This window comes from Hydra vulgaris, chromosome 01 (genome assembly GCF_038396675.1).
Source record: "Hydra vulgaris chromosome 01, alternate assembly HydraT2T_AEP".
In the NCBI taxonomy this organism is placed as follows: Eukaryota; Metazoa; Cnidaria; class Hydrozoa; order Anthoathecata; family Hydridae; genus Hydra; species Hydra vulgaris.
Genome location: NC_088920.1, coordinates 27,314,724 through 27,341,210, shown reverse-complemented (window position 1 = coordinate 27,341,210; position 26,487 = coordinate 27,314,724). Strand labels below are relative to the sequence as shown.

Below are 26,487 nucleotides of genomic sequence, written 5' to 3'. Positions count from 1 at the left end.
ATTAATAATATTAAATATTTAAAAAAAAGAATTACAAACCCTCATTTTATGATAGCAAACAAAAGATTGGTACAATAAAAATATAAACAGTTATATTATTTTTTTGCCATTTAAGATCACTAATAAGTTATTCAAAGAGACAAGAATAAATTATATTAAACTATATGTATTTTGAGGAAAAAAAAATTAAGTTGAAAGTTTTTTATTAAAAAAATAAGCGCTTTTTCACTCAAAATATTTTCCTATAAAAAATGAACTTTGAGCAGTTGCTAGAGCAGTTGGTGGTCTAAACAAAGAATCATTTTTAGAATATGAAAATATCGTTTGCAACTATTTTCATTATCAGAACATTTTACATAGGGTTTTTGCAAATCTGACATTAATGCCATTTTTTGATTATTTCTAATCACTGTGTATCACTATGATGACGATAACAATGTGACTTTAGCAATTATGATGTATTAATGTGTCTTAAGTGGCTGACAACATTTGACAACTGCACTTAAGTTCTGTTTTTTATTTTTATTTTTTTATTAGTAATGAACTTGGTTATCATGTGAAAGAGTACAGAAAGTCAAATAGTGGATCGTTATCAGGAGTTCGAATTGATATGCTTATCAATAACATTTCTGAAATGATCAAAAAAAGCCCAAGTAACCAGGTATATATATATATATATATATATATATATATATATATATATATATATATATATATATATATATATATAAATATATATATATATATATATATATATGTATGTATATATATATGTATGTATATATATATGTATGTATATATATATATATATATATATTTACTTTTTTATTTTGTTATTTTCAATTGACTTTTGAGTGATATCCCACCCTTTAAAAAAGATAAAGGGGTTGTTTAATATATAAAGATTAGTTTCAATGATTTTTTTTTTAATTTATTCTTTTAGAAACAAAAATATTTCAAATATAATTTCATAAATTTTAAAAATTTTTGGGTTAAATAATTTTTTGGATAAGTTATTTTAAAAGGTAACAAAATTATCTTTTTGAATTAGTTTCTTGTTTTAGAATTATTGTAATTGTCTTTTTGCTTAAAAAAGAAAGGAGCAATTTTTTATTTTTATATGCAGACTCTTTGCGGATTTTTTATTTTTTTAAACTTTTCTCTCCAAGGCTTCAGAAAAAGGAAATTACTAGTTTATATATTTTTTTATGAATAAAAAATATATAAAAATAAATATATAATTTATTTTATTAAAATATGTACATATAAATTTATATAAAAATATATATTTTATTTAAAAAGGTATATATTTAAAAATTTATTATTAAAATATACAAATATAAGTTTATATAAAAATATTTATATTTTATTTAAAAAAATAAAAAGTAACGCAAACCAGACATTCTTCTCAAAAAGCTAAATAATTTTTTTAATATTGAGAATTTGTAGAATTTTTTTTCTGGAATATAGAGCAATTCTGCAGTGTAAAAAAAAAATTTCAAGTTAAATAAAAATAAAAAAATTATAAACTTGTTTCTGTTGTAAACCAAGTGTTTGACCACTAGTCTACCTCTGCATTAAACATTATTACTACATGATGTATTAATTGCAATATATATATATGTTTTTAATTATATATGTATTAATATGTTGTTAGGTTCTGCAACTTTTTGTGCAAAAAAATTCTTCGTTTTTTATATATCTTTTTGGGAGATAAGGTTCACAAAGCTACAAATTGCAACTTGATTTTTCACAAGTTTTCCATAAAACTAGCATCTCTGGCTTATCATTTTCTAAAAACTTTGCGCACTTTTTGCACTTTTTTTTGGCTTTCTTGGCAGAAGTTTCTACTTCTGCTGCTGCAATTTCAAAATATGTTCATTATAATAGCTTTGCGTCTTCTTATCTTAACTGGTTTAACCACACTTTTTCTGTAAAGGCTTGACCAGCCACAGTTCTGAGATTTCTGGCTTTTTTTTGCAGGTTTTTGCTTGTAAACATTTTGGAATTGAAATTGCTTCAAGAGAGCTCTTTCAAGACTGATTTTTACACTAGTCGCCAATTCCTCTTGAGAAGTTAAATTTAAAGTTGGAATTAACGTTGTAGTTGCAGACGGAATTAAGGTTTGTGTTTGTTGAGCAGTTTGAGGCAAAGAACTTGGGCTGGTGGGTATTTTTTAACTGCTGATGATGTTATTAAGGTGTTATTAAAAGTTTGACAAATTTTTAATTTCGATTTTTTAATATTGTCTTGATTTAATGTAAAGAGCCCATTTGTTTTCAAAACAAACAATATTTTGAGTACAAGTGTAAACTTTGTTGCTTCTATACAGCTGTGCAAGAAGACTTAGGAAAATTGTTTTTGACAAATTGTTAAAACCACTTTCAGCATAAAATTCTCCTAAAAATATCACCCCAAACATCTTTGATATGGCAAAATACACCAACATCAAGAGGCTGCAGAATGTGAGATGAGTGAGCGGGAATGCGAATTAGTGTTATATTGTTTTCTTTGCACTTTAAGGCTAATGACACATGTATGCTGTGACCATCCAAAAATTAAATATGTTGACCACAAATGTTTTGAATGTGAGGAATAAACATTTCATTGATTCTTTGATTTGTAAACAACAAAAGGCAGTAGAAGGAATCCGTCAGCATTAACACAATTAAGAACAGTGTATTTTTTATTTTTTATTTTTAGTTAATACTAGTGGACGCTTTGCACCTTTTCTGGTAATTACTTTCGCATCGCCTCTGTCACCATTGAAACCAGTTTCATCACAATTCCGCAAATGCATGTCTTTACTAAAACCTATTTTTTCAAAATAAAAATGTTTTTTCAAAACATCAAAATAACAGGCAATAGTTTCTGGTGTGCATGACCCTGCTATCAAAGATGCGATGTTTTTAGCTGTTCTTTTGCTTAGTTCTGAGTGCCATCAACTCATAAATCCTTTGGACCATTTGTGACCAGACGTTCCATTTTTGAACAAACACTTTTCATCATTTTCAATTAAATTGTCTCTCACTACACTTTGGGTTTGATCTAATTGTCTACCAACGCCCCACTCGCCAAGCATCTGAAGAAGGTGAACCAAGGTTAACTCAATAAAAAGGGCTCAATTTTGATGTATTGCCACTACCAATTATTAAAGTCTTATTTGATTTTCAGTTGGATAACCTTGATTTTGGTATGCAGTAGAATTGACCTACTCTTAAGCTCAACTCGTCATTTTCAAACTTATCCAATGCGCTTTTTATTGTCTCCTCAGTGCAAGGCTTCTCGTTTGTTTTATTTTTTGCCATTTTAAGTTTAGTTAATTCATTTCAGTTACAGATTTATAGAGATTTTTGAAATTGAAGAAATGATGCACTTTTGTGGTTACTTTGTGTACTTTTGCACTTTAACTTCAACATAAGTGCAAAAGTACAAAATTAATTAACACAAAAGTGTGAAAACTTAAAAAACCCAAATGAAAAAAAATTCGGTCAGTGTGAAAAAATAATAAAATAAATTAATTTTAGTATAATAAAAAATTCAATTAGAGTGAAAAAATAATAAACAGATTAACCTATTAAATTGATTATAGTGGGATTTATTGTGTCCGGTTTAAGGTGATAACTAAAGAAAATCTTGTTTCAATCATAACTTTTTAATAGAGTAAGATTTTGAAAATCTAAAACTATTTTTGGAATTAGCAGAAAATTTCTAACAAAATAGCTTCCTTTGTTTTTAAATTGTCTTTTTAAATCTTTCATGCTAAGAACCTAATTTCTAGAAAAAAGTTTGATTTTTAGGGTTAGATTTTGTTCGAACTTAAATATCTTGTTAAAGCAATTATTTTAATAAATTTTTTTTTTTGAAATTTTATAATTTTCAACACACTAAAATCATTTTTTTTTGGTGAAGAAATTTAGTTTTCCCGATAAGTGTTCGCTGTTGTGCACTGTCCGGTTTGTGGTACTTTTACTCTATATATTTAAAGATTTTTTTTATTAAAATATACAAAGATAAATTTATATAAAAGTATATATTTTTTATTTTTAAAAAAATATGTTTAAAAATATGTATTTATTTTATTTGAAATTCACTAAACCCTAACCTAAAACAAAAAGTTTTCAGCCACTGAGTGGTAAATTTAGAGGCACAGGGTTGATTTGAATATCATAATTGTAAACCAAGTGTTCTAACACTAGTCTACCTCTGCATCAAACATTATTACTACATGATGTATTAATTGTAATATATATATGTTTTTAATTATATATGTATTAATATGTTTTTATTTTATTTTATCTGATAATATTTATATGTAAAAATTTATGAAACTTTTAAATGTAAAACTTATAACTTTTAAAAGATACTAAAATAGCTTTGAATCAAAATAATTATATGTATAATTTATGAGAATTGATAATATTTTAAATAAAATGTAGTAAATATTTTTGTTAGCTTCTCTTTTCTGTTATAAAGTAAAAAATTAATGGTAAATCTGGTTTGTTCAAAATTTTTAAATCAAAAAGTAGAGCTAATGTGCACATCTGCACACACACTCACACCCCTTTCCCCCCCCCCCCCTTTCCGATTTCACAAATGGTGATTGTTTATGTTTAAATTTTTTTAATTTCAAATTTTGCTTTATTTTAGAATGAAAGAGTTACTAAAAATGAGACCAATCATGCGACTGGTTTGCTATTTTCTTTAAAATATAATGTTTATTGTTAACATTTTTTATATACTGTGGCTTCATTCATTGAAAAATGGGGGTTTATTAGACTAATGAATTTGCTTTGTTATAGCACCTATAAAACGAACTCGTGCTAACCAAGAGTGTAACACATGGAAAGAAACTGCTACAACTCATAAAAAAAAGAATGCTATTTTTGGAAATGATGAAGCATGTGTAATATGCTTTGCTGAAATGAGTGTGTCAACCACTGTAACTTTACAATGTGGTCATATTTTTCACAAAGCGGTAATTTTTTTTTTAGTTTAAACTAATTATTAGAAAGTAAAAAATTTTTTGCTCAAATAAAGTTTTACTTTTTATTTTAGAAAAAAGATATTAAATTTAATTCTACTCATATGTTGTGTTTTAAATGCTCTATTTACTAAATAATTTTTGATATATTTTACACATTTTTGGGTACCTGTATTAAAGTATAAAAAATTTTTCAAAAAAAAAGCAAACTAAAGTACTTGATTTTGAAATAAGATACTAAAACCAAAAGCATTTCTAAGTACTAACTATTTCTTGTATTTTGTAATATTTTCTCCTTAAGCTTGCTTTATATGGTGTATCTGGGAAAGTTTTTGAAATAATTGAATCATTTCTTTCTAACAGCTTTATTTGAGCAGTTAGAAAGCATAATATAAAAGGGTTAATCAAAATTCTATATTATTTGTTTAACCAGTTATTTTTAATAAATTTTTTTAAAAAAGTTCCAAAACTGGTTCAGTTTTTTCTATTTTTCTGTGATTGACCTTCTACTTCTATTTTTAACATTTTAAAGAAATCTGCAAAGAAATCTTTGCTGCGTATTCTTTGCATGTAAAGTTATGCAACTTTATGTTAAAATTTATCCAATTTAAAGTTTGGTTGGATAATTTTGAATTAAAATGAATAAAAGTTGCGCTTAAACAAAAAGTAAGTCCTATCTAATGTAAAAATTTGCTTTTGACTTACTTTGCTAGTAAATACTTTAATAATTAGTTTTATAAACTAAAAACTAGTAAACAAATAAATCAAAATTAATAAACTTCTTTAGAAATCTCCCAGTAGTTGATAAATTTTATCATATAAAGTTGTCTTTACTCAGGTTACACTACTCAGGGTTGTTTTTTTACTTGTCTTTTATGAAGTCAATAATAAATTATCTTATGAAAAGTTTCATTAAATAAGATTGACTGCTCAGTTGTAGAAGCAGTTCATATACATGCATCAAAAAATCTGGATGATTGTGTCATTCTTGCAAATATAGTTTTGCAAAATATAGCAATATTTCTTCAACAGAAAATAAAAAAATAAGGATTTAGAAAAAGTTACTATAAAGGAAAAACTGATGTATTACATTTTTAATCAAGTTTTTGCAAATTATAAAACAATCCTAAATAACATTAAGCGTCAGCGTGACATTCATTGCAATCGGCTTCAGAAATACAATTGATTACAAAAATTCCTTGTGGTAATATATTTAAATATCCAAACCATTGTGAAATAAAGATTCAGGTAATTTAAAAATATTTTAGGAAATGTGTCTCATTGTTAAAAAGTTTGAAAATATAAAATATAGTTAGAATCAGTGACAGAAACAACTGAGACAGAGCGAGTTAGCAAAAAAAAGATCTGTAAGTTTTACATTAGGCGTCCAAGAGAAATTATATCTTAACTTGTTTAAAATAACGAAGTAGCCCATTTACTTGCAAATCAGATGTCAATAAATATAAATCGTTGCAGCGAAGTAGAAAAAATAGTATATCATTGCAGCAAAGATCCACTTTATTTAAAGTCATAATTGTTAATAAAAATGCATAAAAACGCTGTCTAATTTCTACAGAAGAATAAGCTGAAAAAATTTAAAGTTTCTTATTGGAAAGTCCTAACAACAATCCACAATCACCTATGATGACTTTTTTTTTTAGTTGTTAAGGTACTCCAAGAAGAACTAAGGGTCTAACCACAAAGCGCTGTGGAAGAGCAGTTAACTAGGAAGTTCACACCTCCTTCCTTATCAATGTCACTTATCTGGCCAGAGCCAACATCGAACCTCAGATCTCTTGATTGTGAGAAAGAACTCCAATAACTGCACCATGGTTGCAATGAAGTTATTTTGTATTTTAAATAGTAATTGTTACAAATTGTTTCTTATATGGACTAATTTCATGTATAATGCCTAATTTTTGTAGTATTTATAACTACCTATAATGATTGCATATTTTATTGATAAAATGAAAAGAAAAATATTTACTATAGATTCTACTTTGATAATAATAGTGATTTCATTTAGTTTAACAGTTGATTGTTTTGTCAAAATAATCACTTTTATTGGAATTGAAGTAGAAGGCTAAATATTTATAAATGAAAAAAAAAATTAAGTAGTTTGAAATCAGCATTAAAAAATAATCAAGAAAAAGTTGAACTACACAAAATCCAAAAAAATTTATTTTGGATTTTGTGTAGTTTAACCCCTAATAATATTTATAAATGAAATTTATTAGGCATTTATATTAATGAATTATATTACTTTATAATGAATCCTCTCATTGAGTCCTTTTCTTTACGTCTTCTTGGATTATCGCTCACTACTGACCTCTCATGGAAATCATATATACAATAGATTGCAAAGTTAGCATCTTCGAAGATTGCTTCTTTTTATTGTGCTCACCATCTTTATTGTGCTCACTACTGCTCAAAGGAGCAGCGATCATGATAGTATTTGCACTTGACTAGTGCTATCATCTCTAGTTCCATCAACCAAAACTTATTCTTACTTGACTTCTTATTCAGCAGTCGCGTCTTTTGTATCTGTTGATGCATGTTCCAAAACTTTTATTCTGCTGCTTTTTTTTTCCCTCACTTCAAAGTTGTGTTTTGATGATTCATACAACCTACTTCGTTCCAAGACTTCTGTCAACTGTTTCCGTGCTCTTTAACTCTATTCTTTATTTTATAGTAACTCCCAACTTAAGAGTGGTTGCTTGCAGCCTTGTTGGGATTGAATTATAATTTTAAAGAAGAAAAAAAGTCTTCTCAATATTTGTTTCTTTCATATAAATGTTCACCGCATGAACATACAAGTTTATACACCAGGATTGCTATTGGCATTTGGATTTTTTATTGCATAAAAGTGCTTTAAAAATTAGGCAAGGTATAAATAACTTAAAAGTCTTTTGAGTTTAAGCTTAAGAAGCCATTGTTATATTGTTGTACAGTCATTTTTTGTTTTCGAGATGATTTTTTCACTACAACCTATTTTATTGACAAATTCTTTTCAGACATTTTGTATATAAACTGCTTTAAAATTTTAAATAAAATGTCCCTGACGTGATTGTGCTAGAACAAGCACAATCATGTCAGAGACATTTTGTATAGAACAAGAAGTTTATATAATTATATAATTCCAAATCTGCTTGTGTTATACAATCACATTTTGTATACAAATTGTATACATGATACATGTATACAATTTCTAATTTAACATTAAAATTTGAGACTTTTTTAATTTTTTTTCATAAAAGCTCGAAGTTGAACTGCAGTCTAAAATTTTCAGAAAAAATTTCACACTTTTTTGAACTTTTTTCATGTTTTTATTAACATAAAAAATCGCTGTACTCGTTATAATTGCGCTAAATGACTGGAAGTTCCTTTATTAAAAAAGCATTTTATATATATATATATATATATATATATATATATATATATATATATATATATATATATATATATATATATATATATATATATATATATATATATATATATATATATATATATATATATATATATATATAGTTTTTGCCCAACGTCAGTTCACCTTTTTAATGTCTTAACGGTTTTTTACATGTGATATCTTTTAATTTTTTACTGTAGCTTTATTTTACGTCTGATGATGGTCCCGAACAAATTGGACCAAAATATTACAAAAATAAAAAAATTAGTAGTACTTAGCTATGTCTTTTTTTTTGTATATTGATTATAATTGCGACCCACCAAATGTTTAAGACCATACATTAGGGTCTCCCATTTCCACACTTTTTTTTAATTTTGAGTTAAACTTTTTATATGAGGGGCATAATCATTAAAAAATATTTATTGTAAAATTTTGGGACAATCAAACATTTAGCACAGCTACCTAATTTTAGTAAATTGCGGTTTTCGCGTCTATTTTTCAAAATTATTTAAGCTTTCTTTTAAAAACCTTTTAAAAAATTATATTATAGAATTTTTATAAAATTCTATAATATAATTTATGGTATACTTTTTGATTTTACATCTTTTAGTGTATAAGTTGCTGGCTAAACGAGCAAAGAACGTGTCCAATCTGTCGAGAATATGCGCTTTTGCCAGATGAATTTCCTGCTCTAAGTAAGGTGGTTAAATAAACAAAGAACAAGCAGAATCCTTTAAGAGTACGCACTATTGGAGGAAGAACTTTTTGCTCTTGGTTTAAAGTTAAGTATTGGGGTACATGAAACTTTATAAGCAACACTTCTTTTAATAAAAACTTGTTTTTTAGTTTTCTATTATTTTTATTAATTATTTTACATTATTATTATTTAGTGCCTTGTTATAAGATTGCTGAAAATAAATTATTTTAACTTGGTAATAAAAGGATCTTGAAGAATATTTAAATAAAGAATTTACATTTAGAAAAATACCGAGATTTATAAAACCTTTTGCTTCTTGTTTTTTTAATTTTAGAAAAGTTTTTATCGCATTTTTGTTTTAATGTTTTTACTTTGAAAATATCGATATATTTATGTATTTTATTTAATAATAAAATTTACTCAAATGTGTGAAAATATTTAAAACTATATATTATTCTGAATAACTTTTAAAAAATTTTTATTTTAACAGCATGTATTCATTACAATGACACATAATATATACTTGTTACATAAACATGAGAAGTCTCTTTTATTGAAAAAAAATGGTTATATAATTTAATATTTTCTGCTTATGACTTATAGGTTTGTTTTATATATGGCTTGTAAAATGCTATCAAAGTAATAAGTAAATTAGTTTAAACACAAAAAAAATTATGTTAATTTATAACCAGGAACTATAAAATACTAAAATATATACAAACAAAAGACCACCAATCAAAAGAAGAATAAAAGATAAACACTGTAAAGGTGACGTGAAAAAGCTAAAATGATTGATGATGATCATTAAAATCAGAGGCGATTCTACGAATAAAATGAGGGGGGGGGGGTGATTCCTTAAAAAGTACCCTAGTGGCTTCAAAAAAAAAAAAAAAGGTCCTCAAAACTAAAATTTACTCGACTGAATTATGTCAAATACCCGGCTGCCCGAACAAATTCGTAATAAACCCGATTATAACTTGAAAACCACCTTCTTTGGGGGAGGGGGCTGGAACACCCTCTACCCAACACATACACACGTAAAATTGCCTCTGAATAAAATTAAAATAATATTATAAAATAAAATTAAAAACGTGAAATCTATAGTCAATTTTTCCCGATCGTTTTTCATAAGGTCGGTTTCCTTACATTCAAAATGGTCGCACGTCCAAATGGAAACATTGGTCGAGCAACAAATTTTATCTTGCAAGATCGTTTCATGGTCTCTCTATGACAATTGTCACACGACCCTAAAATATGATTGGCTGATTCTATTTCTATTACATATTGAAAAGTTATTTATCCCTTTTGTCTTGAAAGATCTTTCTACTTGGAAATCTAGTAACTTTTTATTACTTTAAAGAAGTATAAATTTTCAAAAAGAATTGTTTTGTCAAACAAACTTGAACTTGGACGTTAGGAAAATGTTTCTAAGTGATATTTACTTGTTTAATTAGGTCTTATGAATAAAGATCAAAAAATGTCCCCTTCATATTGATCACAGATTCCCTGGTTGAATTAATAAATAAAGAGTTTTAAGGTTTTTTAAAAATTTTAATTACTTAATAGGACAATAAAATTGGCAAACTTAAGTTCTTGCTATATCCGCTTTTTATTTTAATGCCATCTTAAAGGACTCCAACAATTATTTAAATAACAATATAGAAATCTTAAAATAGCCATTTAAGTCAATCGATTTAAAGTTTAGCAAACACAGACGGAAAAAAAATAAGACATAAATTCTGTTATTTAAAGTTTATAAACAAAAAACAAAAGAACAATAAAGTTAAACTTATAATTTAAAGAAAAACAAACAAAAACAACGTGAGATTCTAACCACTAAGAAAAAAAAACATCGAGGCTGGACAGAGTATTTCTTGTTCTTGAAAATAAACAAATATAAAAAAAAATTGTTTGTTTTGATTTTTAAAAAGGTGGCATAAGAAAAATGTGCTTGTTTTAAAAGTCACGTTTAACTAGTAAACTAATATTTTTAAAAATCTTTTTTATTTATTATTCATACAGTCTCCATTCAATATTTCGACGCCACATTGTAATAGAAATGTCTGTTTTAAAAAAAAGTTAGTTTATTTCCTTAAAAATTGAATACGTAAAATTATGGATTAAATCTCAAGCGTTTTTAATCACTTGAACTTTTGCAAGCTTACCGATAAAATTGTAATTTCTTTTTTATTTCCAAATGTTGTCAAATTCTTATAAGTTTTAAAATCTCGCTTTAAATTTTGAAAAAAAAACCATTTTCAGAGGTTGGTAACGATAAAAACCAGTCTTAATACACAATTTAAAATATTTTCAAAAAGAACCAATCGAATTATTTCAGTTCTAACGAAGCCGAAAGAAGTAAGATTTTATTAATAATGGACTTTTTGAGTTTATAATAATTTTAATATAAAGAAATACTCTCACTTGAGTTTTGATACAAACCAAGTAAATTTGAAAAAAAAAACAAAGTAATATTTTACCGCAATATAGCTTCGACTTGGTCTTCAATTTGGTTTTCTTCGAAATTTATTTCGTTAAAAGACTTTTTCTCAGTTTTTTTTATTTATTACAAAACTTAAACTACATATGATTTAAATTGCAATACGATTGAGTAAGAATGGCGGATGATCTTGATGATGGCGTGATAGAGGTGCAAGTAATTCCACAAGATGATAATTGGGGTGAAACGAACACAATAACAGGTAAGGTCAAATGTTATTTGACATTGTTAATTACGAGCTTATTTGTTTAATTTTTTTATTATTCTCCGAGTTGTTTATTCATTTTTGTAAGTAACTAACATTTGAGGATAATTTAGCAAAAATAGTCTTATTTATCCTCAATGTAGGTTCAAATCTGTTCAATTTTTTCAACTGTTTCAAATCAAATCTAAAATCATTAACAATTTTTGTTTTAAAATAAGCTTGAGTTAACATATTTATATATATATATATATATATATATATATATATATATATATATATATATATATATATATATATATATATATATATATATATATAAACAAATTTTAAAGAAAAACACAATATTTTTTCATCTTGACATGTTTTGTAGTTAACATACTATATTTTCAAAAGATGAAATTACAATTTAAAACTATGGATATAAATATATGAATTTAAAGACATTACAGAGAAATATTAACAGACAAATAGAATTGTTACAAACCAATAATAATTATAATGCTTCTCTTATATTCTTTGTAATATCTTCAAATTTTGATTTTATATTTAAATCCAGAGTTTTAAATTGTAATTTTATCTTTTGAAAATGTAGTATGTTAACTACGAAACATGTCAAGATTAAAAAATATTGTGTTTTTCTTTAAAATATGTTCATATTTATTGCTAATACGTTGCTCATGAAATATATAATATATGTATATATATATATATATATATATATATATATATATATATATATATATATATATATATATATATATATATATATATATATATGCGCACATGTACACACTTTTATAATAATTTATATCTTTACAGAAACTGCAACATCAGTATGCACAGACTTGGAAGATGTAGACATGGGTTTGTTTGATGATGACGATGTAGAACATAGAAATTTTTCCTGTTTGAACTTCAAACAAACATTATCTATAATTTTTTCCATTGGGCTTGGAATATTTGCAATTTTATCTCCTATTGCTTTTCTTGCCATGCCTAATTTAATAAGCAATTGGAAAACTGACTCTTGTGCAATGACTTGTGGTGGTATGTACATTAGCATCGGTGTAAAGGAGTTGGTATTGTTAGTTGGAATTTGGGCTCTTTACTTTCGCCCAACTAAAGCATATATGCCCAGAATTGATGTTTTTAAAGTTGGAATGTTGAGTATTGGATATTTGGTTGTAACTTTGTTTTGGTTATTTTATGTTATTCAAATATTTGGAAAAAAATCTAGTGATCTCTCTGGTATTGTTTCTTTTGCAATATATTTTCTTGATTCAATGCTATTTTTACATTATTTGGCATTACTATTGATGTGGATTCGACACCAAGAGAATATTTACAATGTATCTGTTATACGAAATGTAGATGGTTCAAGAAAGCACTATATGATAGGTCAATGTTCAATTCAAAAAGCTGCTGTAAATGTGTTAGAGAAATACTATATTGATTTTAATGAATATAATCCATACCTTCCACGTCCTACTTCTCGTTCTAAAATCAACAAGTTTTCAAATATTAAATTTTATGATTTAGATAATAAAATGGATATGGGTAATGGTAAAAATTTTTCTCAGCAAGCATCAAAAGCAGTTATTGCAGCAGCAGCATTAGGTCGGAGAAAAGAAGGTCGCAATGATCGCTTTTATGAGGAGTTAGAAATTGATAGAAGGGTTAGAAAACGGAAAGCTCGACTTGTGGCTGCAGCTGAGGAAGCATTTGGTCACATTGCTCGACTTAATGCTTTTGACACTAGTAAAAAAGCCAATGGTTCAATGAATCCTGATGAAGCTGCTCAAGCAATATTTCCTACCCTAGCACGTCCACTACAAAAATATTTACGTACAACTCGTCAACAGTTACATTATCCATTGGAATCTATTATGAAGCATTTAGCTCACTGCATAATGTTTGATATGTCAGCAAGAGCCTTTTTAGAACGTTACACATGCGATCAGCCTTGTGTGGGCTATGTGAATAATAGTCAGTCTCAAGACTGGACCCTTTTATCTGATTTTGCTGCCACAAAGCAGCTAAGTGATGGAATGATTTTTCAGTTACAACAAAATGACATTAGTTTAGTTGTTGTAGTGTCCAGGACTCCAATTTTTAAAATAAGTGAACATGCTTATGATTCAGATACAAATAGATTTATATTACGTTTAAGCTCAGAAACATCAGTATGATATTTTAAAATTTTTATTGTTGTCATAGTTATTGTAGTTTTAAATCAACTGGTACAACTGTTAGTTGGTTCCTTCCCAAATGACTAATTAATGAATGTTGATTCATACAATTTGTAAATAAGGTTTTTCAAAAACTTAAAAGAATTTTTGAAAATAGATTAATGTTTGCTTATTCTAAAGTACTCTTATAAAAAAAGTTCACTAAGAGTCTTTTTTTATTTTTTAATTTTTTTTTTGCAAAAGGTTATTGGCTAACTTTTTAAGTTTAAGAGTTTATTAAAAAGAATTTAAAAAGCGGTAAGGAGGATTTAATGAAATTAGCAAAGTATAAAAAAAAAGAAATTTAAACGGGGATATATATGCTTCCGTTATATTTATAATAAAAAGAGGTGTAAAATTCACTCTTCCTTTACTTTTAACAAGATTTTTTACAAGAAAAAATGTGATGTGATATCCAGAAAACAAGTGCAAGTCGTTGTCTTAAAGTGCTAAAATTTTAGTTAACAAAATAAAATTTTAAATATAAGCATTTTTAGCATATTATTATTGTATGACACTTAAATTATATCTTTATGCCTATATAATGTAATTATATATATTTCGGTGTAAAAATGATTAACGCGTTTTTCTCGGAATAATTGGTCGGAGATAAGAGTTGTCTTAATGACCATATTTAGTTACTCTATAACCACCTATCAAACAATAGAGTTTTCATTTTTTAAGAGGTGATTTAAATTTTTATCCAGAAATTTTACCTGTTATTTTTTTATCATAGTACTTTCGCCTGGCTTATTATTACACGGGAAATCATCTTGTGAAAGGAATATATTTACATGTAAGATGAATAATATATAGTATTTTTAATAACGTAGAATATAGGTGGAATACCCCTCAGAATTTTTTTTTGAGTAATAATTATTATTTTATAAATTTAACTTTATATACATAATGTAAATAACAAAATTAGTTTAAAAAAAAAAAATTTTTTGGTGAAATGGCACCTGTAAAATAGACCAAAAACCACGAAGTTATTGAAAGACCCCGGCCGTCTCAAGATCTACACAACTTTAACAAAATCTTTTCTGGATAATTGTTTTTGCAAGGTTGTTCTGTGATATGAGTGGAACAGATTTTTGATAAGATTTTTTAATAGGCTAAAAATTTACCCGAATTTTGTGACTTCGTTGACCTATTCTAGGACTGGAATAAACTTAATAAAAAATTTGTCACACTTAAATCACAGAAGGCAATAAAATGCATGCATACTAAAAATTTTAACTTTACACCACTTGTGGTTTTTTAGATATGTTGGCCGGCGTCTTTAAAAACCTCTATCTGAGAAAAACAGCTTTTAAAAATGCTTACATAAAAAATTTCTAAATAATATACACATAAATGCAAATCTCGATAAAATAAATGAGATAAATCTCAGAATGCACTAGTTTGATATGGGTTTCCCTCTTTTTCAAGAGTTTTATCATATCTATTCTTCTTTTTTCCTCGAATTACTTCTCTGCGTTTTTTTACGCGGTTTAATTTTTTATATCTAACTAAATATAATCGTTTTTTATTTACTTGCCTACATCCTTCTAACAAGTACATTCCAGGTCTCAAATCCATTTTTTTTAAACTAACACACTAGCTTGTTTACCATTGTTAAAATGGGCAATTGCATCAAAAGCACCAAACTGAAGATGTGTAAGCGAAACATAATGACCTTTTGGTATACGCTCCCATATTGTCATGTTAAATGATTCATTGTTATTTTGGGTAAGGCCATGAAGATATATATTTTTTTTAAATATGATTACTTAATTCATCATATATTTAAGTTTCCAACAATCGGTATAGGTAAACCAGGGTCAGGCCTATATGTTGAGGTATGATTTGCTTTGTCGCGATTGTACCAACACCAACAATCTACACCTTCAGGACAGTGAGGAAAATGTAAATTTTCATTTTTTGATAAGGCAACATGATAAAGTGTAGCTCTTATAGCAGATTTCATACCGTTTAAATCATTTTTATTTTCGCGAATTGATATGCCGTAATATTTTTGGAGACGATTAATAGTTGCATCAGTCAAATTTTCGCGACCACCTAGATCTTTTTTTTTTTAGGTTACGTAAGCGTGTTCCAACTCTATTTTGAACATGTTCAACACATTCAAGTTTGTTTACTTGTACACCTTTATAAAAATTTTTAACAGCATCATAACCTTTGCTATCTCCATCACCATAAAGTTCATTATATTGCAGACTATGTTTTGCAATAGACCTATTCCATATTCTGTGGGCTCCCTCTGGCTCCATACCACCAGATAGTCCTTGATAATTATAAGTACATTTGTGTTTATTGTGCCATTTTTCATAGGCAAATGGGTTTTCTTTCTTTAAGTGTTCTTTAAGAACACAACCTTTATATACCTTGTTCATTGCTTCAACATCTAATACTTTGCCTGTTTCCATCGAAATAGCAGAAACAACTCCATTATTTGAGGAGTAGCCTCGCTGCTGCCAAGTTTCATCGCATGATACTGGAACATCAATTGGATTGAACAAATGGTCAGTAATGGAGTTTAAAACAAAATGATCATTTTTCAAATCTTTTAATTCTTGAGCAGTATCCATCATTGTGACTTCAGCTACATATTTTACTGCATTAGTTAATTTTAAAACAATTTTATTATAATTGTTAATAGTAATTGGTTTAGGCATATCTATCAATGTAACAAATCTTAAAAATCCAGAATTGCCTTGATTGCACGATCTCATGGCATATACAGCCCTGGTATTTATATCAAAACCTTTTTGTTTGTTGAATGTCGATGAGTAAAATTCTTTTAAGTAATTACGAATAAAACAGTTAATATAGAGACAAGAAGCTAGACTTTTTCTCTTGTTTTCGTTTTCTGAAAGAAATAGCTCTAATGACATGCATTCTGGACATCTAAGGGTAAAAACTACAAAGTTAAGTATTTCTAGATCAATGAAACGGTCTCCTGTAATTAAGCTACTCGATATTGCGATATTGATATTAAAAAATTAAAAACATTTCATCTTGATGATGAAATGTTTTTAATTTTTTTAGCAGAAGCACTAATTTGATCAGAACCAATTACATTAAAATCAACAGTTCTCATCATATTTACATTTATATCTTCAACACTTTTAGTAATATTTATATTTATATCTACACAATTTGATTCTATGTTTTCATTGCTATTATTTGCATCCATATCCACACTATTTGCAACTAGTTTCTTCGTTCCATCAAACATTTGTTTCTTTTATTTCCTTTAGTTCTTTGTTTAACTCTACAAGCTTTAACCATTTTAAAAGGTTAAAAATGGACATTCCAGTGATTGCTTTTATTCTAAAGTGGTTTTAAACGATAGAAAATAAGTTTCCTTTTTTAAGTATGTTTTTCAAACAGAAAAATAAGATTTTTAGTGGTTTTTTTAGTTATGATAAAAAAACCACTAAAAATCTGTTGCTATGGCAGTTGTTATGGAAGTTAAAATTTTTAGGGTTCAATAAATTTTAGTTTAATAAAGATCTATAACAAATTTTTTAAAATGGTTTTGAGATTGTGAATCTCTGATAAATTTTGCACAAAATAAGAAAACAATATGTTTTTCTAAAATTTTCATATTTCTGAGGGATATTCCACCTTAAAATCAAATACGAAAAACCGGAAAAAGTCTTAAACCATAACTAAACAAACCAAAAATATTTTTTGTTGAAATATGGTGATTTTGATTTAGAGTATTATAACAAATTTTATTGTTTAGGTTATCAAGAGTTTGTGGTTTCTTATTCCTAAATTCAAATAGCTGAATCTATTCAAGTGATTCCTATTTGGCGAGCAATCTTTCTCATCAAACCTTGGAATTTTTGGTCACTAGCTTCTTGATTAATTTTTCAGTGCATACCTGAAGGTACTGTTCCTTTTTGGCCAAGAAGATCTCCATCATGGCTAAGTCCTTGAATCGTTTAATTGCTATTGAAGAGCAAAATTAAAAAGCTTTGATGATGAGCTTTGCATGTGATCAAAAAACCACTCCGTTATTTTTGTCAAAGAATATATTTATTTTTACTAACTATAGAGGTTTTAAATACACTATGTAACACATCTTTTGTTCCTTGCTCCTAAGTGTAATATTTCAATTGCTTATGTCTAAAGTATGTGAAAAAATAACTTCATTAAACACAAACTTTGCTTACACGATAGCACTCGTTTTTTTTTTCGAACGATTTTTTTATTTTTGTCATTATGATCAGGCAAAAATAAAAATTGTACCAGGAATAGACAAACACAATCGGAAACTACTCAACAAGGTTTAGAAATGTTTAGGTATTCTAGATTTACGATTGTACGATGAATCACTCTCTCAAAGTAGCACTAACTCTACATAGTTTTCAGCTTTGTGATTACCTAGGAAGCCTTGAACAACTGCAACATAACTGCTCCAAGTCGCTCTCTCCATCCTGTTCAACAGCTTTTTAAAACCCTCACGTTCTATGATCTTTTTTGATCTGTGATCCAACTAATGTACCAGCCCTGACCTTAGCCTCGGACAGCTTTGGAAAAAGATCTTGGAGAAGTTGAAATGCTACTGACTCCTTGTCAAGAGAAGTGAAAAATTGCTTAATGATGTCTAACTTGATGTGCAGCAGTGGCATATGCACTTTATGAGGTTCTATCAGCGGCTCCTACTTCACATTGCTCTTCCCAACAGAAAACTCGGTCTGTTGAGACCAGTCCTTTGTGCGATAATGCACCTTAGTGACACGGCTGTGAAGCAACAAGGCTTTAAGGCTCTGGACTGAACTGTCTATGAATAGGTGCAATTCAACCGGATTAAATGCGATAATTATAGCCTGGAATAGACCGGCAACATCGTTACAGAAGTACAGCCCATCGCGCTGACTGAAGAAGTTGACGAATCTTTGATGCCGCTTCATCTTATCCATGACTTGTATGCTATCATCAACCACTGTTAGATACTGCCTTGATATAAAAAGCTCAGCATTCGATTTCGTAAGCTCGAGATCCCTAATTAATTGAAATTGTTCACGTCTTTCTGGTCAGGGAAGTACGGCTTTCTATCCCTAACTTCATCTGCTGAATCGTAGTTCATATGACTTACTAACTTGCTGCTGTTTCCTAAAAATGACCGATGTTGCCTTGGAGGAGTCAGAACAGGCAAATTAGGGCTGCGACAATTTTATGGGTTTACTATGCAGAAGTAGCAGTTGGTTGAGTGTTTCGTCGGCTCTCACCGAATTTGTGGGATAGAAAACTTTATGGCTTGCTTCTCTTCTCTGTACCAATCTGTAACATAGCAAATAATAATACATTATAATAATTTTAGAACAGGAAATTTCAAAATACGGAACAATTTCAAAATGGAATGTATTTGCCTACAGTACAAAACTTATGACAAGACTTTGTAAATTACAACTCCTTGAAATGAGCTAGATCTAAAGCATTGAAATTTTATGAAAATAAGCTAAAACACATCCAAGCATGAAGCCACTGTTCAGTTTACCTTCAAGTATTTTTTTGCATTATTCGCATGTGAAATGCGGTGCCTAAGATTTGTCTTGGTCAACGACGGCACGCCAAAGTATGCCTTGAGGTTTCGCATTTTATATGACTTGCTTCCACGGAATACTTTTTTGCTCTTGTCTTTATGAATTGTCCGCATACTTAGCAGAATGAATCAGCTGGATGCAAATAATCTCTTAATACCGTATCAAATAAATATTTTTTCTTCAACAACAAATCAATATCCTTTCAGTCTGCAATAACAAAAATTAGAATCTTGGTTCGAGACAACTGTGATTTTATACTTGTACAGCTACTTTTAGAACGTTCAAGAACGTTCTGAGAGTTTCTCAAAAGTTCTGGAAGTTTCTTGAGTTCTGGAAGTTTCTAGAGTGTTAAGGAGAATTTTAGAAACATCTGGATAACCAGGGGCGGGTTTAGGGTTAGGCTTGTTAGGCGCGTCGACTAACATCTTTTTTGATAAACACTTTTTAATTAAAGAGCTTTCTAATTTAAAAAAAACACATTCTTCAATTTTATTTTGTGATTTTTTGTATGTAAATTAGCGATATCTAAGGAATTTTTATAAGTATAAAGTCCTAATCTTGCTCGTTTTTCACCGGCTTCCGAATTTAAGAAATATTTGTAAAGTGGATTCTAATTTTGTTATCGGTAGCGTAATTTCGGACCATGTTAGGCGCGCCTAACCTGGCCCGTTTATTTGGCTGACGATATTTCAAAATGGTATAAATTCTTATTAAATGTTTTCCTTTTATTCTCCGGTAACGTAACTTCAGTTCATGTTAGGCAAAACATTTTTGTGTCTAACTTGGCCCGTTTATTCGGCAAACGAGAGTCCAAAAAATTATTAAGTTGATTTAACTAGTGGTTTTTTTTCATCGTTCAGTAGCGTTACTTCAGGCCAAGTTAGGCGCAAGTTAGTCGTTAATCGATCGTTTGCTTCTGTCGATTACAGATTTTAAAAGAAACTTTCAACTGACTAAATTAAAATATTTTCTTAGCATGTCTTGCATTTCTTTACAGTCTGTAATAAAATTAATTGAGAACGGTTGTATTGAAAATCTACGAACTGTTTATTCCGAATTGTCGTTAAAGATTAATTTACTTCAAAAATCAGATCTTTATGACTTATTGACTGTTCAAAAGTCAATAGAGAGAAATATTTCAGAACTCAAGGAAAACTATGGCGTTAAAGTAAGCATTTCTCTATTTATATCAAAAAGTAAAATAAAAAATAATAGCAAAAACTCATTCTTTATATCAACTACAACAATTGTAATAGGTACACGTAAATCCGGATTTTACAAAGCCGTTTTTTCAGCCAAATTCTGTGACACGCTTTTTCAAGTTAGTTGAAAGATTGCATGGTATGAACTTGTTTTGCTCTGTTATTTTTTAGAAATATGTATCAACATATATTTTTTAGAAATACGCATCAATATATATTTTTTGAATACTAGAATTATGGAACTTTAATTTCACATGGATTTCTTTGATTTAAAATTTTATTTATTATGAATTTATTGTTGTTAAAAATTTGCTTGTTTTTTGGACATCAAGTATATATCGAAGGAATGCTGGTTCATTTTTCTAAAATGTTCTCTCAACTTTAAAAACCTTTTTTCTTACTACCTGCCAATTTTCATTGAAAAAAAAGCATACTCAGACACCTTAACATTATACTCTAATTAGATAACTTTTTAAGCTTCAATAATGCGATACACTCGCAGTGAGGAGGATTTTAATGTCATTATATTTACCATTATTTAAATATATATTATATTTTATTTAAAAAAATTAAACTTTTTTCTGCTATCATGGGGCCAAAAACAAAGTTTGGGTTTTATAGTGAATGCAAAAAGTATTTAATTTTAGCTAATTTAATTAGCTAATTTTGAATTGTCGCAAATAGGTATTGACTCTAATACAGAGTGTAATACAGTTTGTAGAAATGGACATATTTTTTTATTATTTACAAAAAATAGTGATTCGTTTCTCAAAACATCTCAACAAGTCACTAGACATTTTAAGATAGAAACATGTAAAAATCAGGTTAGAAGTCTCATAAATAAATCATTGAATTGGTCTAGAAATTATAGCGGGGCTGAAGACAGTAAGCGTTTTTATTAATTTTGCAATAAACCTTTTTTAAGCCATATATCAAGTTTGTCTAATACTGTTATATCATCAGGCTTCTCAGATGTTTCATATATCAATATGAATGTTTTATCTCCTTTAAATAGTTGAACATCAACATCTGCAGGTTATAGCAAAAGAGATGTAACTAAACATATATTTAGAGAGAAATTAGGCCCTATAAAACAAAAAAAGCTAACTCTTACAAATAATGTTGGAACAAGTTAGCACTTTTAAAAGCTGAATTAAACAGCATGCCAAACCAATTATGTGTTCTAAGACAAAATGTTAAACGAAAAGAAAAAATAATTAAAACTTTAAGGGCAGAAATACCAGATCTGAAAAAACACACACAAAACAATAAAATTACAGTGAGCAGATTCGTCACTTTAAAGCTGAATAAAAAGGCTTTGAAATTAAATGAAAAGCATAAGTTAAGGCAACTCAAAACTAAGCATAATGCTGCTGTTTTTTCAAGTAACAGAGTAATTGCTAGTTTGGAGAATGATTTGCTCCAGATTAAGGAAGAAAGAAATGTAATTATGCCAGGAGATGGAAAAACATTTATTACAAATAAGAATAATAATTTGTAATATGCTGTTGTGTATAATAACCAACAAGTAACATTCCATATCTTATGAGCAAAATAGGGTATTATATGGGTGTTATTTTTAATAATATTCCTCATCAAAGTACTGTTGAGCAAAGAGCTCGTCAACTTGGCAGTATTCCAGATTTGCAAGCAGCAGAGTGGGCTATGCATAATAATAATCCTACTCTTGGGTTTGATGCTACAACACAAGAAAGTGTCCACATTAATAGCATTAACTTAACATCTTAAGATAAATGTCTTGTGTTTGCTCTAGATCAGTTAACAGGAAGAACAGCATTTGATTATGAAAGTCATATATGCACTTCAATTGATTATATGGCATTTGTTTATTCAGATTTTTACCAAAGTAGCTTTGATGAATGTCATAACTCGATTATTGAAAATTTATCTAACACAATGTCAGACAGAGTTGCAGTCAACCATCTTACTATAAGCAAAGTTTGTGCAACCTGGGGCAAGAATTTGAATGAGCTGAACTGCCATTTGCACCCTCTTGACACAATTGCAGTTTCATGTTGCTTGAATGTTCTCTTGAGTGTGAGAGTTGTTAGTTATTTGGAAATGATTGAATGGCAGTTAAAATTATTTTAGCCATGAACAAAATGAGGTTTATAGATGTCAAAGGTGATCCAAAAGGATTTGTAAATTTTTTTAATGAAAACGATCTGCTGTGAAGTATTATTCCTAGATATCATGGAAATCAGCTTCATATTCTTTTTCATAATTGTTTCATTTTTATCAAGCATTACAGTGAGTTTGAACATTTCCTCGCTGTTGGAACAGTAAAATGTAAAATTTTGCAATTCTAAGAGAGGCATTTTGTAATAAAACTGCAATAAAAGAAATGTGCCCGCTTGCATTGTTTAGGAAACTCCCTACTGAGCCTTGAATGGAAAAGCTTTATGTTTTAGGTGAGGATGCAACTTTTGATCATGTTTCTGGTAGTCAGTTAGTGAAAAAAAAGTTTTGCTAATAATTACAAATAGTAAATCTAATACAGTTGCTCAGTTTTGCAGAAGAACAGATTTTTTTGGGAATACTCTTGCCCCTAACATTTTAAAATCAATATATGCTCCATAGCTAACCACTAACACTCGTATAAGCTTCATTGATAACCAGCTTAAAAAAATGACTTCTGCTTGTCTTGATGCTGTGCAAGTTGTATTGAAGCGACAATATAAAAGGTATTTCTCACTTTCTATTACACTAAAGACACTCTAGACACTAAAGGAGGTAAGAGGCGCAAAAGGGAGGAACTTGGTAGATATATCTTAATGATGTTGTAAATTTGTTTTTTTAAATGGTTTTTTACTAAATGAACACTATTTTTTATAATTTTTATTAAACTTATTTCATATTAAAAATTTTAAAAATTAAATTTACCAGCTTCATCCACGTCATCACATGCACCCAGATCCATCTTGCACCCAGAGTGAAAACCAAGACCTCCTTGGTAAGTTTTTTACTGTGTTTTAATTTTTGTTTTTCATTTTAATTTTTCGAACACTCATTTAATATTTTTGTTTTAAATATAGACTTGTCTAGGAATTATTTCTTGGTTTGGCGCCAAAGCCACCCTGGGCCTAAATCAAAAAGGGCCTTCCGCATATGGGCCTGATGATGGAAGAGGGATGGCAAAGGATTCAGAAATGTAGTTATTAACATCTATAAATATACTAATTAATAAGTTTATATAGATTCACTTAGCTGAATCTATATAAACTTCTTGATAGGCGTATGTATAGTGTGTATGTATATATTTATTAAGTTGATACTTGTATATAATCTTTTTGTATATTAATTTTTGTGTATAGTTGAGTTTGATTTTTTTATGAAAAATTTGTGTTTTATATAAATACTATTTATTATTACAAAAAAACAATATTTAAGTTTTAATCCACCCTACTCAAGGTGTGAGAGGTGTAGAGCTTCCGAATAATACCTTTTGCACCCTTTCTTTCTTTTGATACTAAATTGCATGCATCTTTACATGAAGATACAAAGTAATAATCTTGATATTGGGTCAGAGGGTGCACCCGAAGCCAAAAGGACTTCTAGCCTATCAACCTAAAGTATCCAAATCATATTTGATGGTACCCTGTTAGAATATATTAAAAAATACAAATGAAAATTATGAATTTCAATTAAATAATAATATTTTCTTTTAAAAAAGCTACATTTTTCAATATAATAAAGAGTTTTGTAGACGCCCCTCTAGCGCCCTTTGTATACCCTTTGTATATATATATTGCCCTTTGTTAGACCTATCTTTTGGTACCAAGTTGTATGTATTTCTATAAGAATTGACCAAGTTATGGCGTTTTAAGTTAAAAAAACCTCGAATTTGATCACAGTTTCTTCAAGAAGTCCATATATCAAAAATTCGGTACTCAAAATGCCATAACTTTTTGTAGAATTGTTCAATTTTGATAATTTTTCACCTTTACAATACGGAATTAAAAACCTTTCCAATGATTTATAACAATCTAGTGTTTGATTAATTTAAAAATTTCATGTCACGTACCTAATAGTAATAATAATAATAATAACAATAATAATAATAACAATAACAACAATAACAGTAATAATAATAATAATAATTATTATTATTATTGTTATTGTTATTGTTATTATTATTATTGTTATTATTATTATTATTATTATTATTATTATTATTATTATTATTATTATTATTATTATTATTATTATTATTATTATTATTGTTATTAACAAAACAAAAAATAATAAATTTGACTTAAAATTGCTTTTAGAAAGTTAGCATAAGCAAACCATTTTTTTATCTTTTGTTTTGATCTAATTGATTTGCTTTTTTTTTTTTACCAAACATATAAATACTTGAATAAAATTTTATTATACATTAAGCTTGGTGTTGGATCTTTTTTACTGTGTATTAAAAAGCTTTATTCATTTTTTTTTTTTTTTTTTTGCAGATCTGAATCTATAGGTAATTGTCTATTTAGTTTGTTTTCTATTTGTCTAAGAGGTGATAATAGTTTGGTAATGGATATGAGAATTCTGACAGCAATTGATTTATATTTAAATCCCTAATTTTACAGTAATCATCCATCGTTTGTCAGCTTGTGCTTAAAGTATCAAATGAGTTTTCATCAATACATAATTTGTTAGCAGTGTCTATGTCTACACATTCTGTAGACTCAGGAAAACTAAAAGATGATCTTGTTAAAGAAGTAGCATTACAATATATGTAATACTACTTCTTTAACAAAATATGTAAAGAATTTGTATGGTCTGGTTTTCTTTGCGTTTTTGCTCTTTCAACTGTGTGTTTTAAACAAGTTCAGTGTTACTACAGAACAATTGGTTCTCTCCTAAAATATAAACTTATGTTTAATCTTAAAATTGAACCTCGTAATTTATCTGCATCATCAGATGTTCTGAATTTATTGTTTTGTTTTGAAGGATCAAATCCTCCACTTCATATAAACACAATCATTATGTATCTCTAGTTTTCATTCCAGATGAGAATATGCTTGAAGCGTAAATTTTTATGCAAAAAAGTTGTGCTAAACAGTTAACAATTACTATGTTTACAGATAAATGCAACACCAATCAAGAACCACCTATTTCTACCATTACTGATAAATCTTTTTTATACGAACTTAATAACAACAAATTTATAACATCCTCTCACAGAAAAAGTGTCTTCGATTCTTTTATAGATTCAAAATTGTGTTCTTCCAATACTTTGCTACCATTAAATTAAAATGATTGTAAAATTTTAAAAAAAAGTTTTTGTCTGCCAAAATTTCAAAACTAGAGTTGAATACAAATAAGTTGTCAAGTGAATTCTCTAGTGAATATGATGTTGCATGCATTCGTTCAAAGGCATCTACTTTAAATAGTTTCCAATTAGAAAACTTGATTAGAAATATTTTTGTGCCTGATGAGCGTTATTGTTTTCCAAAAACAAATGGACGATCTTTCCAACTTATCTGGTTAAAGCAATTTTCATGGCTTAGTTATTCACCATATGAAGATGGAGCATATTGTTTGAGTTGTGTTTTGTTTGGGTTTAAATACTTTTCGAAATCTAGTATGTAAAAACTTGTTTTCTCAAGGAAAAGGAAAGATTAATGAATATCACTTAGCTGTACAAAGTCTTCATTATAACACCTGGACCATATTTTCAACAGTTTTA

At 28.0% G+C, this 26,487-nt stretch overlaps 2 protein-coding genes across 5 annotated transcripts in view; both read left to right on the top strand.

Moving 5' to 3' along the window:
• LOC101236669 (E3 ubiquitin-protein ligase TTC3) overlaps positions 1-9,625 on the top strand; it is a 95,995-nt gene extending 86,370 nt beyond the window's left edge. For 3 of the 4 annotated variants that reach the window (XM_065787800.1, XM_065787799.1, XM_065787801.1), the window contains exons 45-48: positions 538-661; positions 4,651-4,690; positions 4,803-4,978; positions 9,004-9,625. In XM_065787800.1, the coding sequence (XP_065643872.1) occupies positions 538-661; positions 4,651-4,690; positions 4,803-4,978; positions 9,004-9,105 (442 nt within the window). In that variant the 3' untranslated portion in view covers positions 9,106-9,625. The remainder of the gene's footprint in view (positions 1-537; positions 662-4,650; positions 4,691-4,802; positions 4,979-9,003) is intronic. The other variant, XM_065787802.1, reaches the window with a different exon arrangement.
• Positions 9,626-11,493: 1,868 nt separating this feature from the next.
• Positions 11,494-14,059, top strand: LOC100199713 (vang-like protein 2-B). Its single transcript, NM_001309687.1, is given in 2 exon segments — positions 11,494-11,792; positions 12,615-14,059. Coding segments are annotated over 2 exon segments (1,455 nt in total). The 5' UTR covers positions 11,494-11,707; the 3' UTR covers positions 13,985-14,059.
• Positions 14,060-26,487: the final 12,428 nt, after the last annotated feature.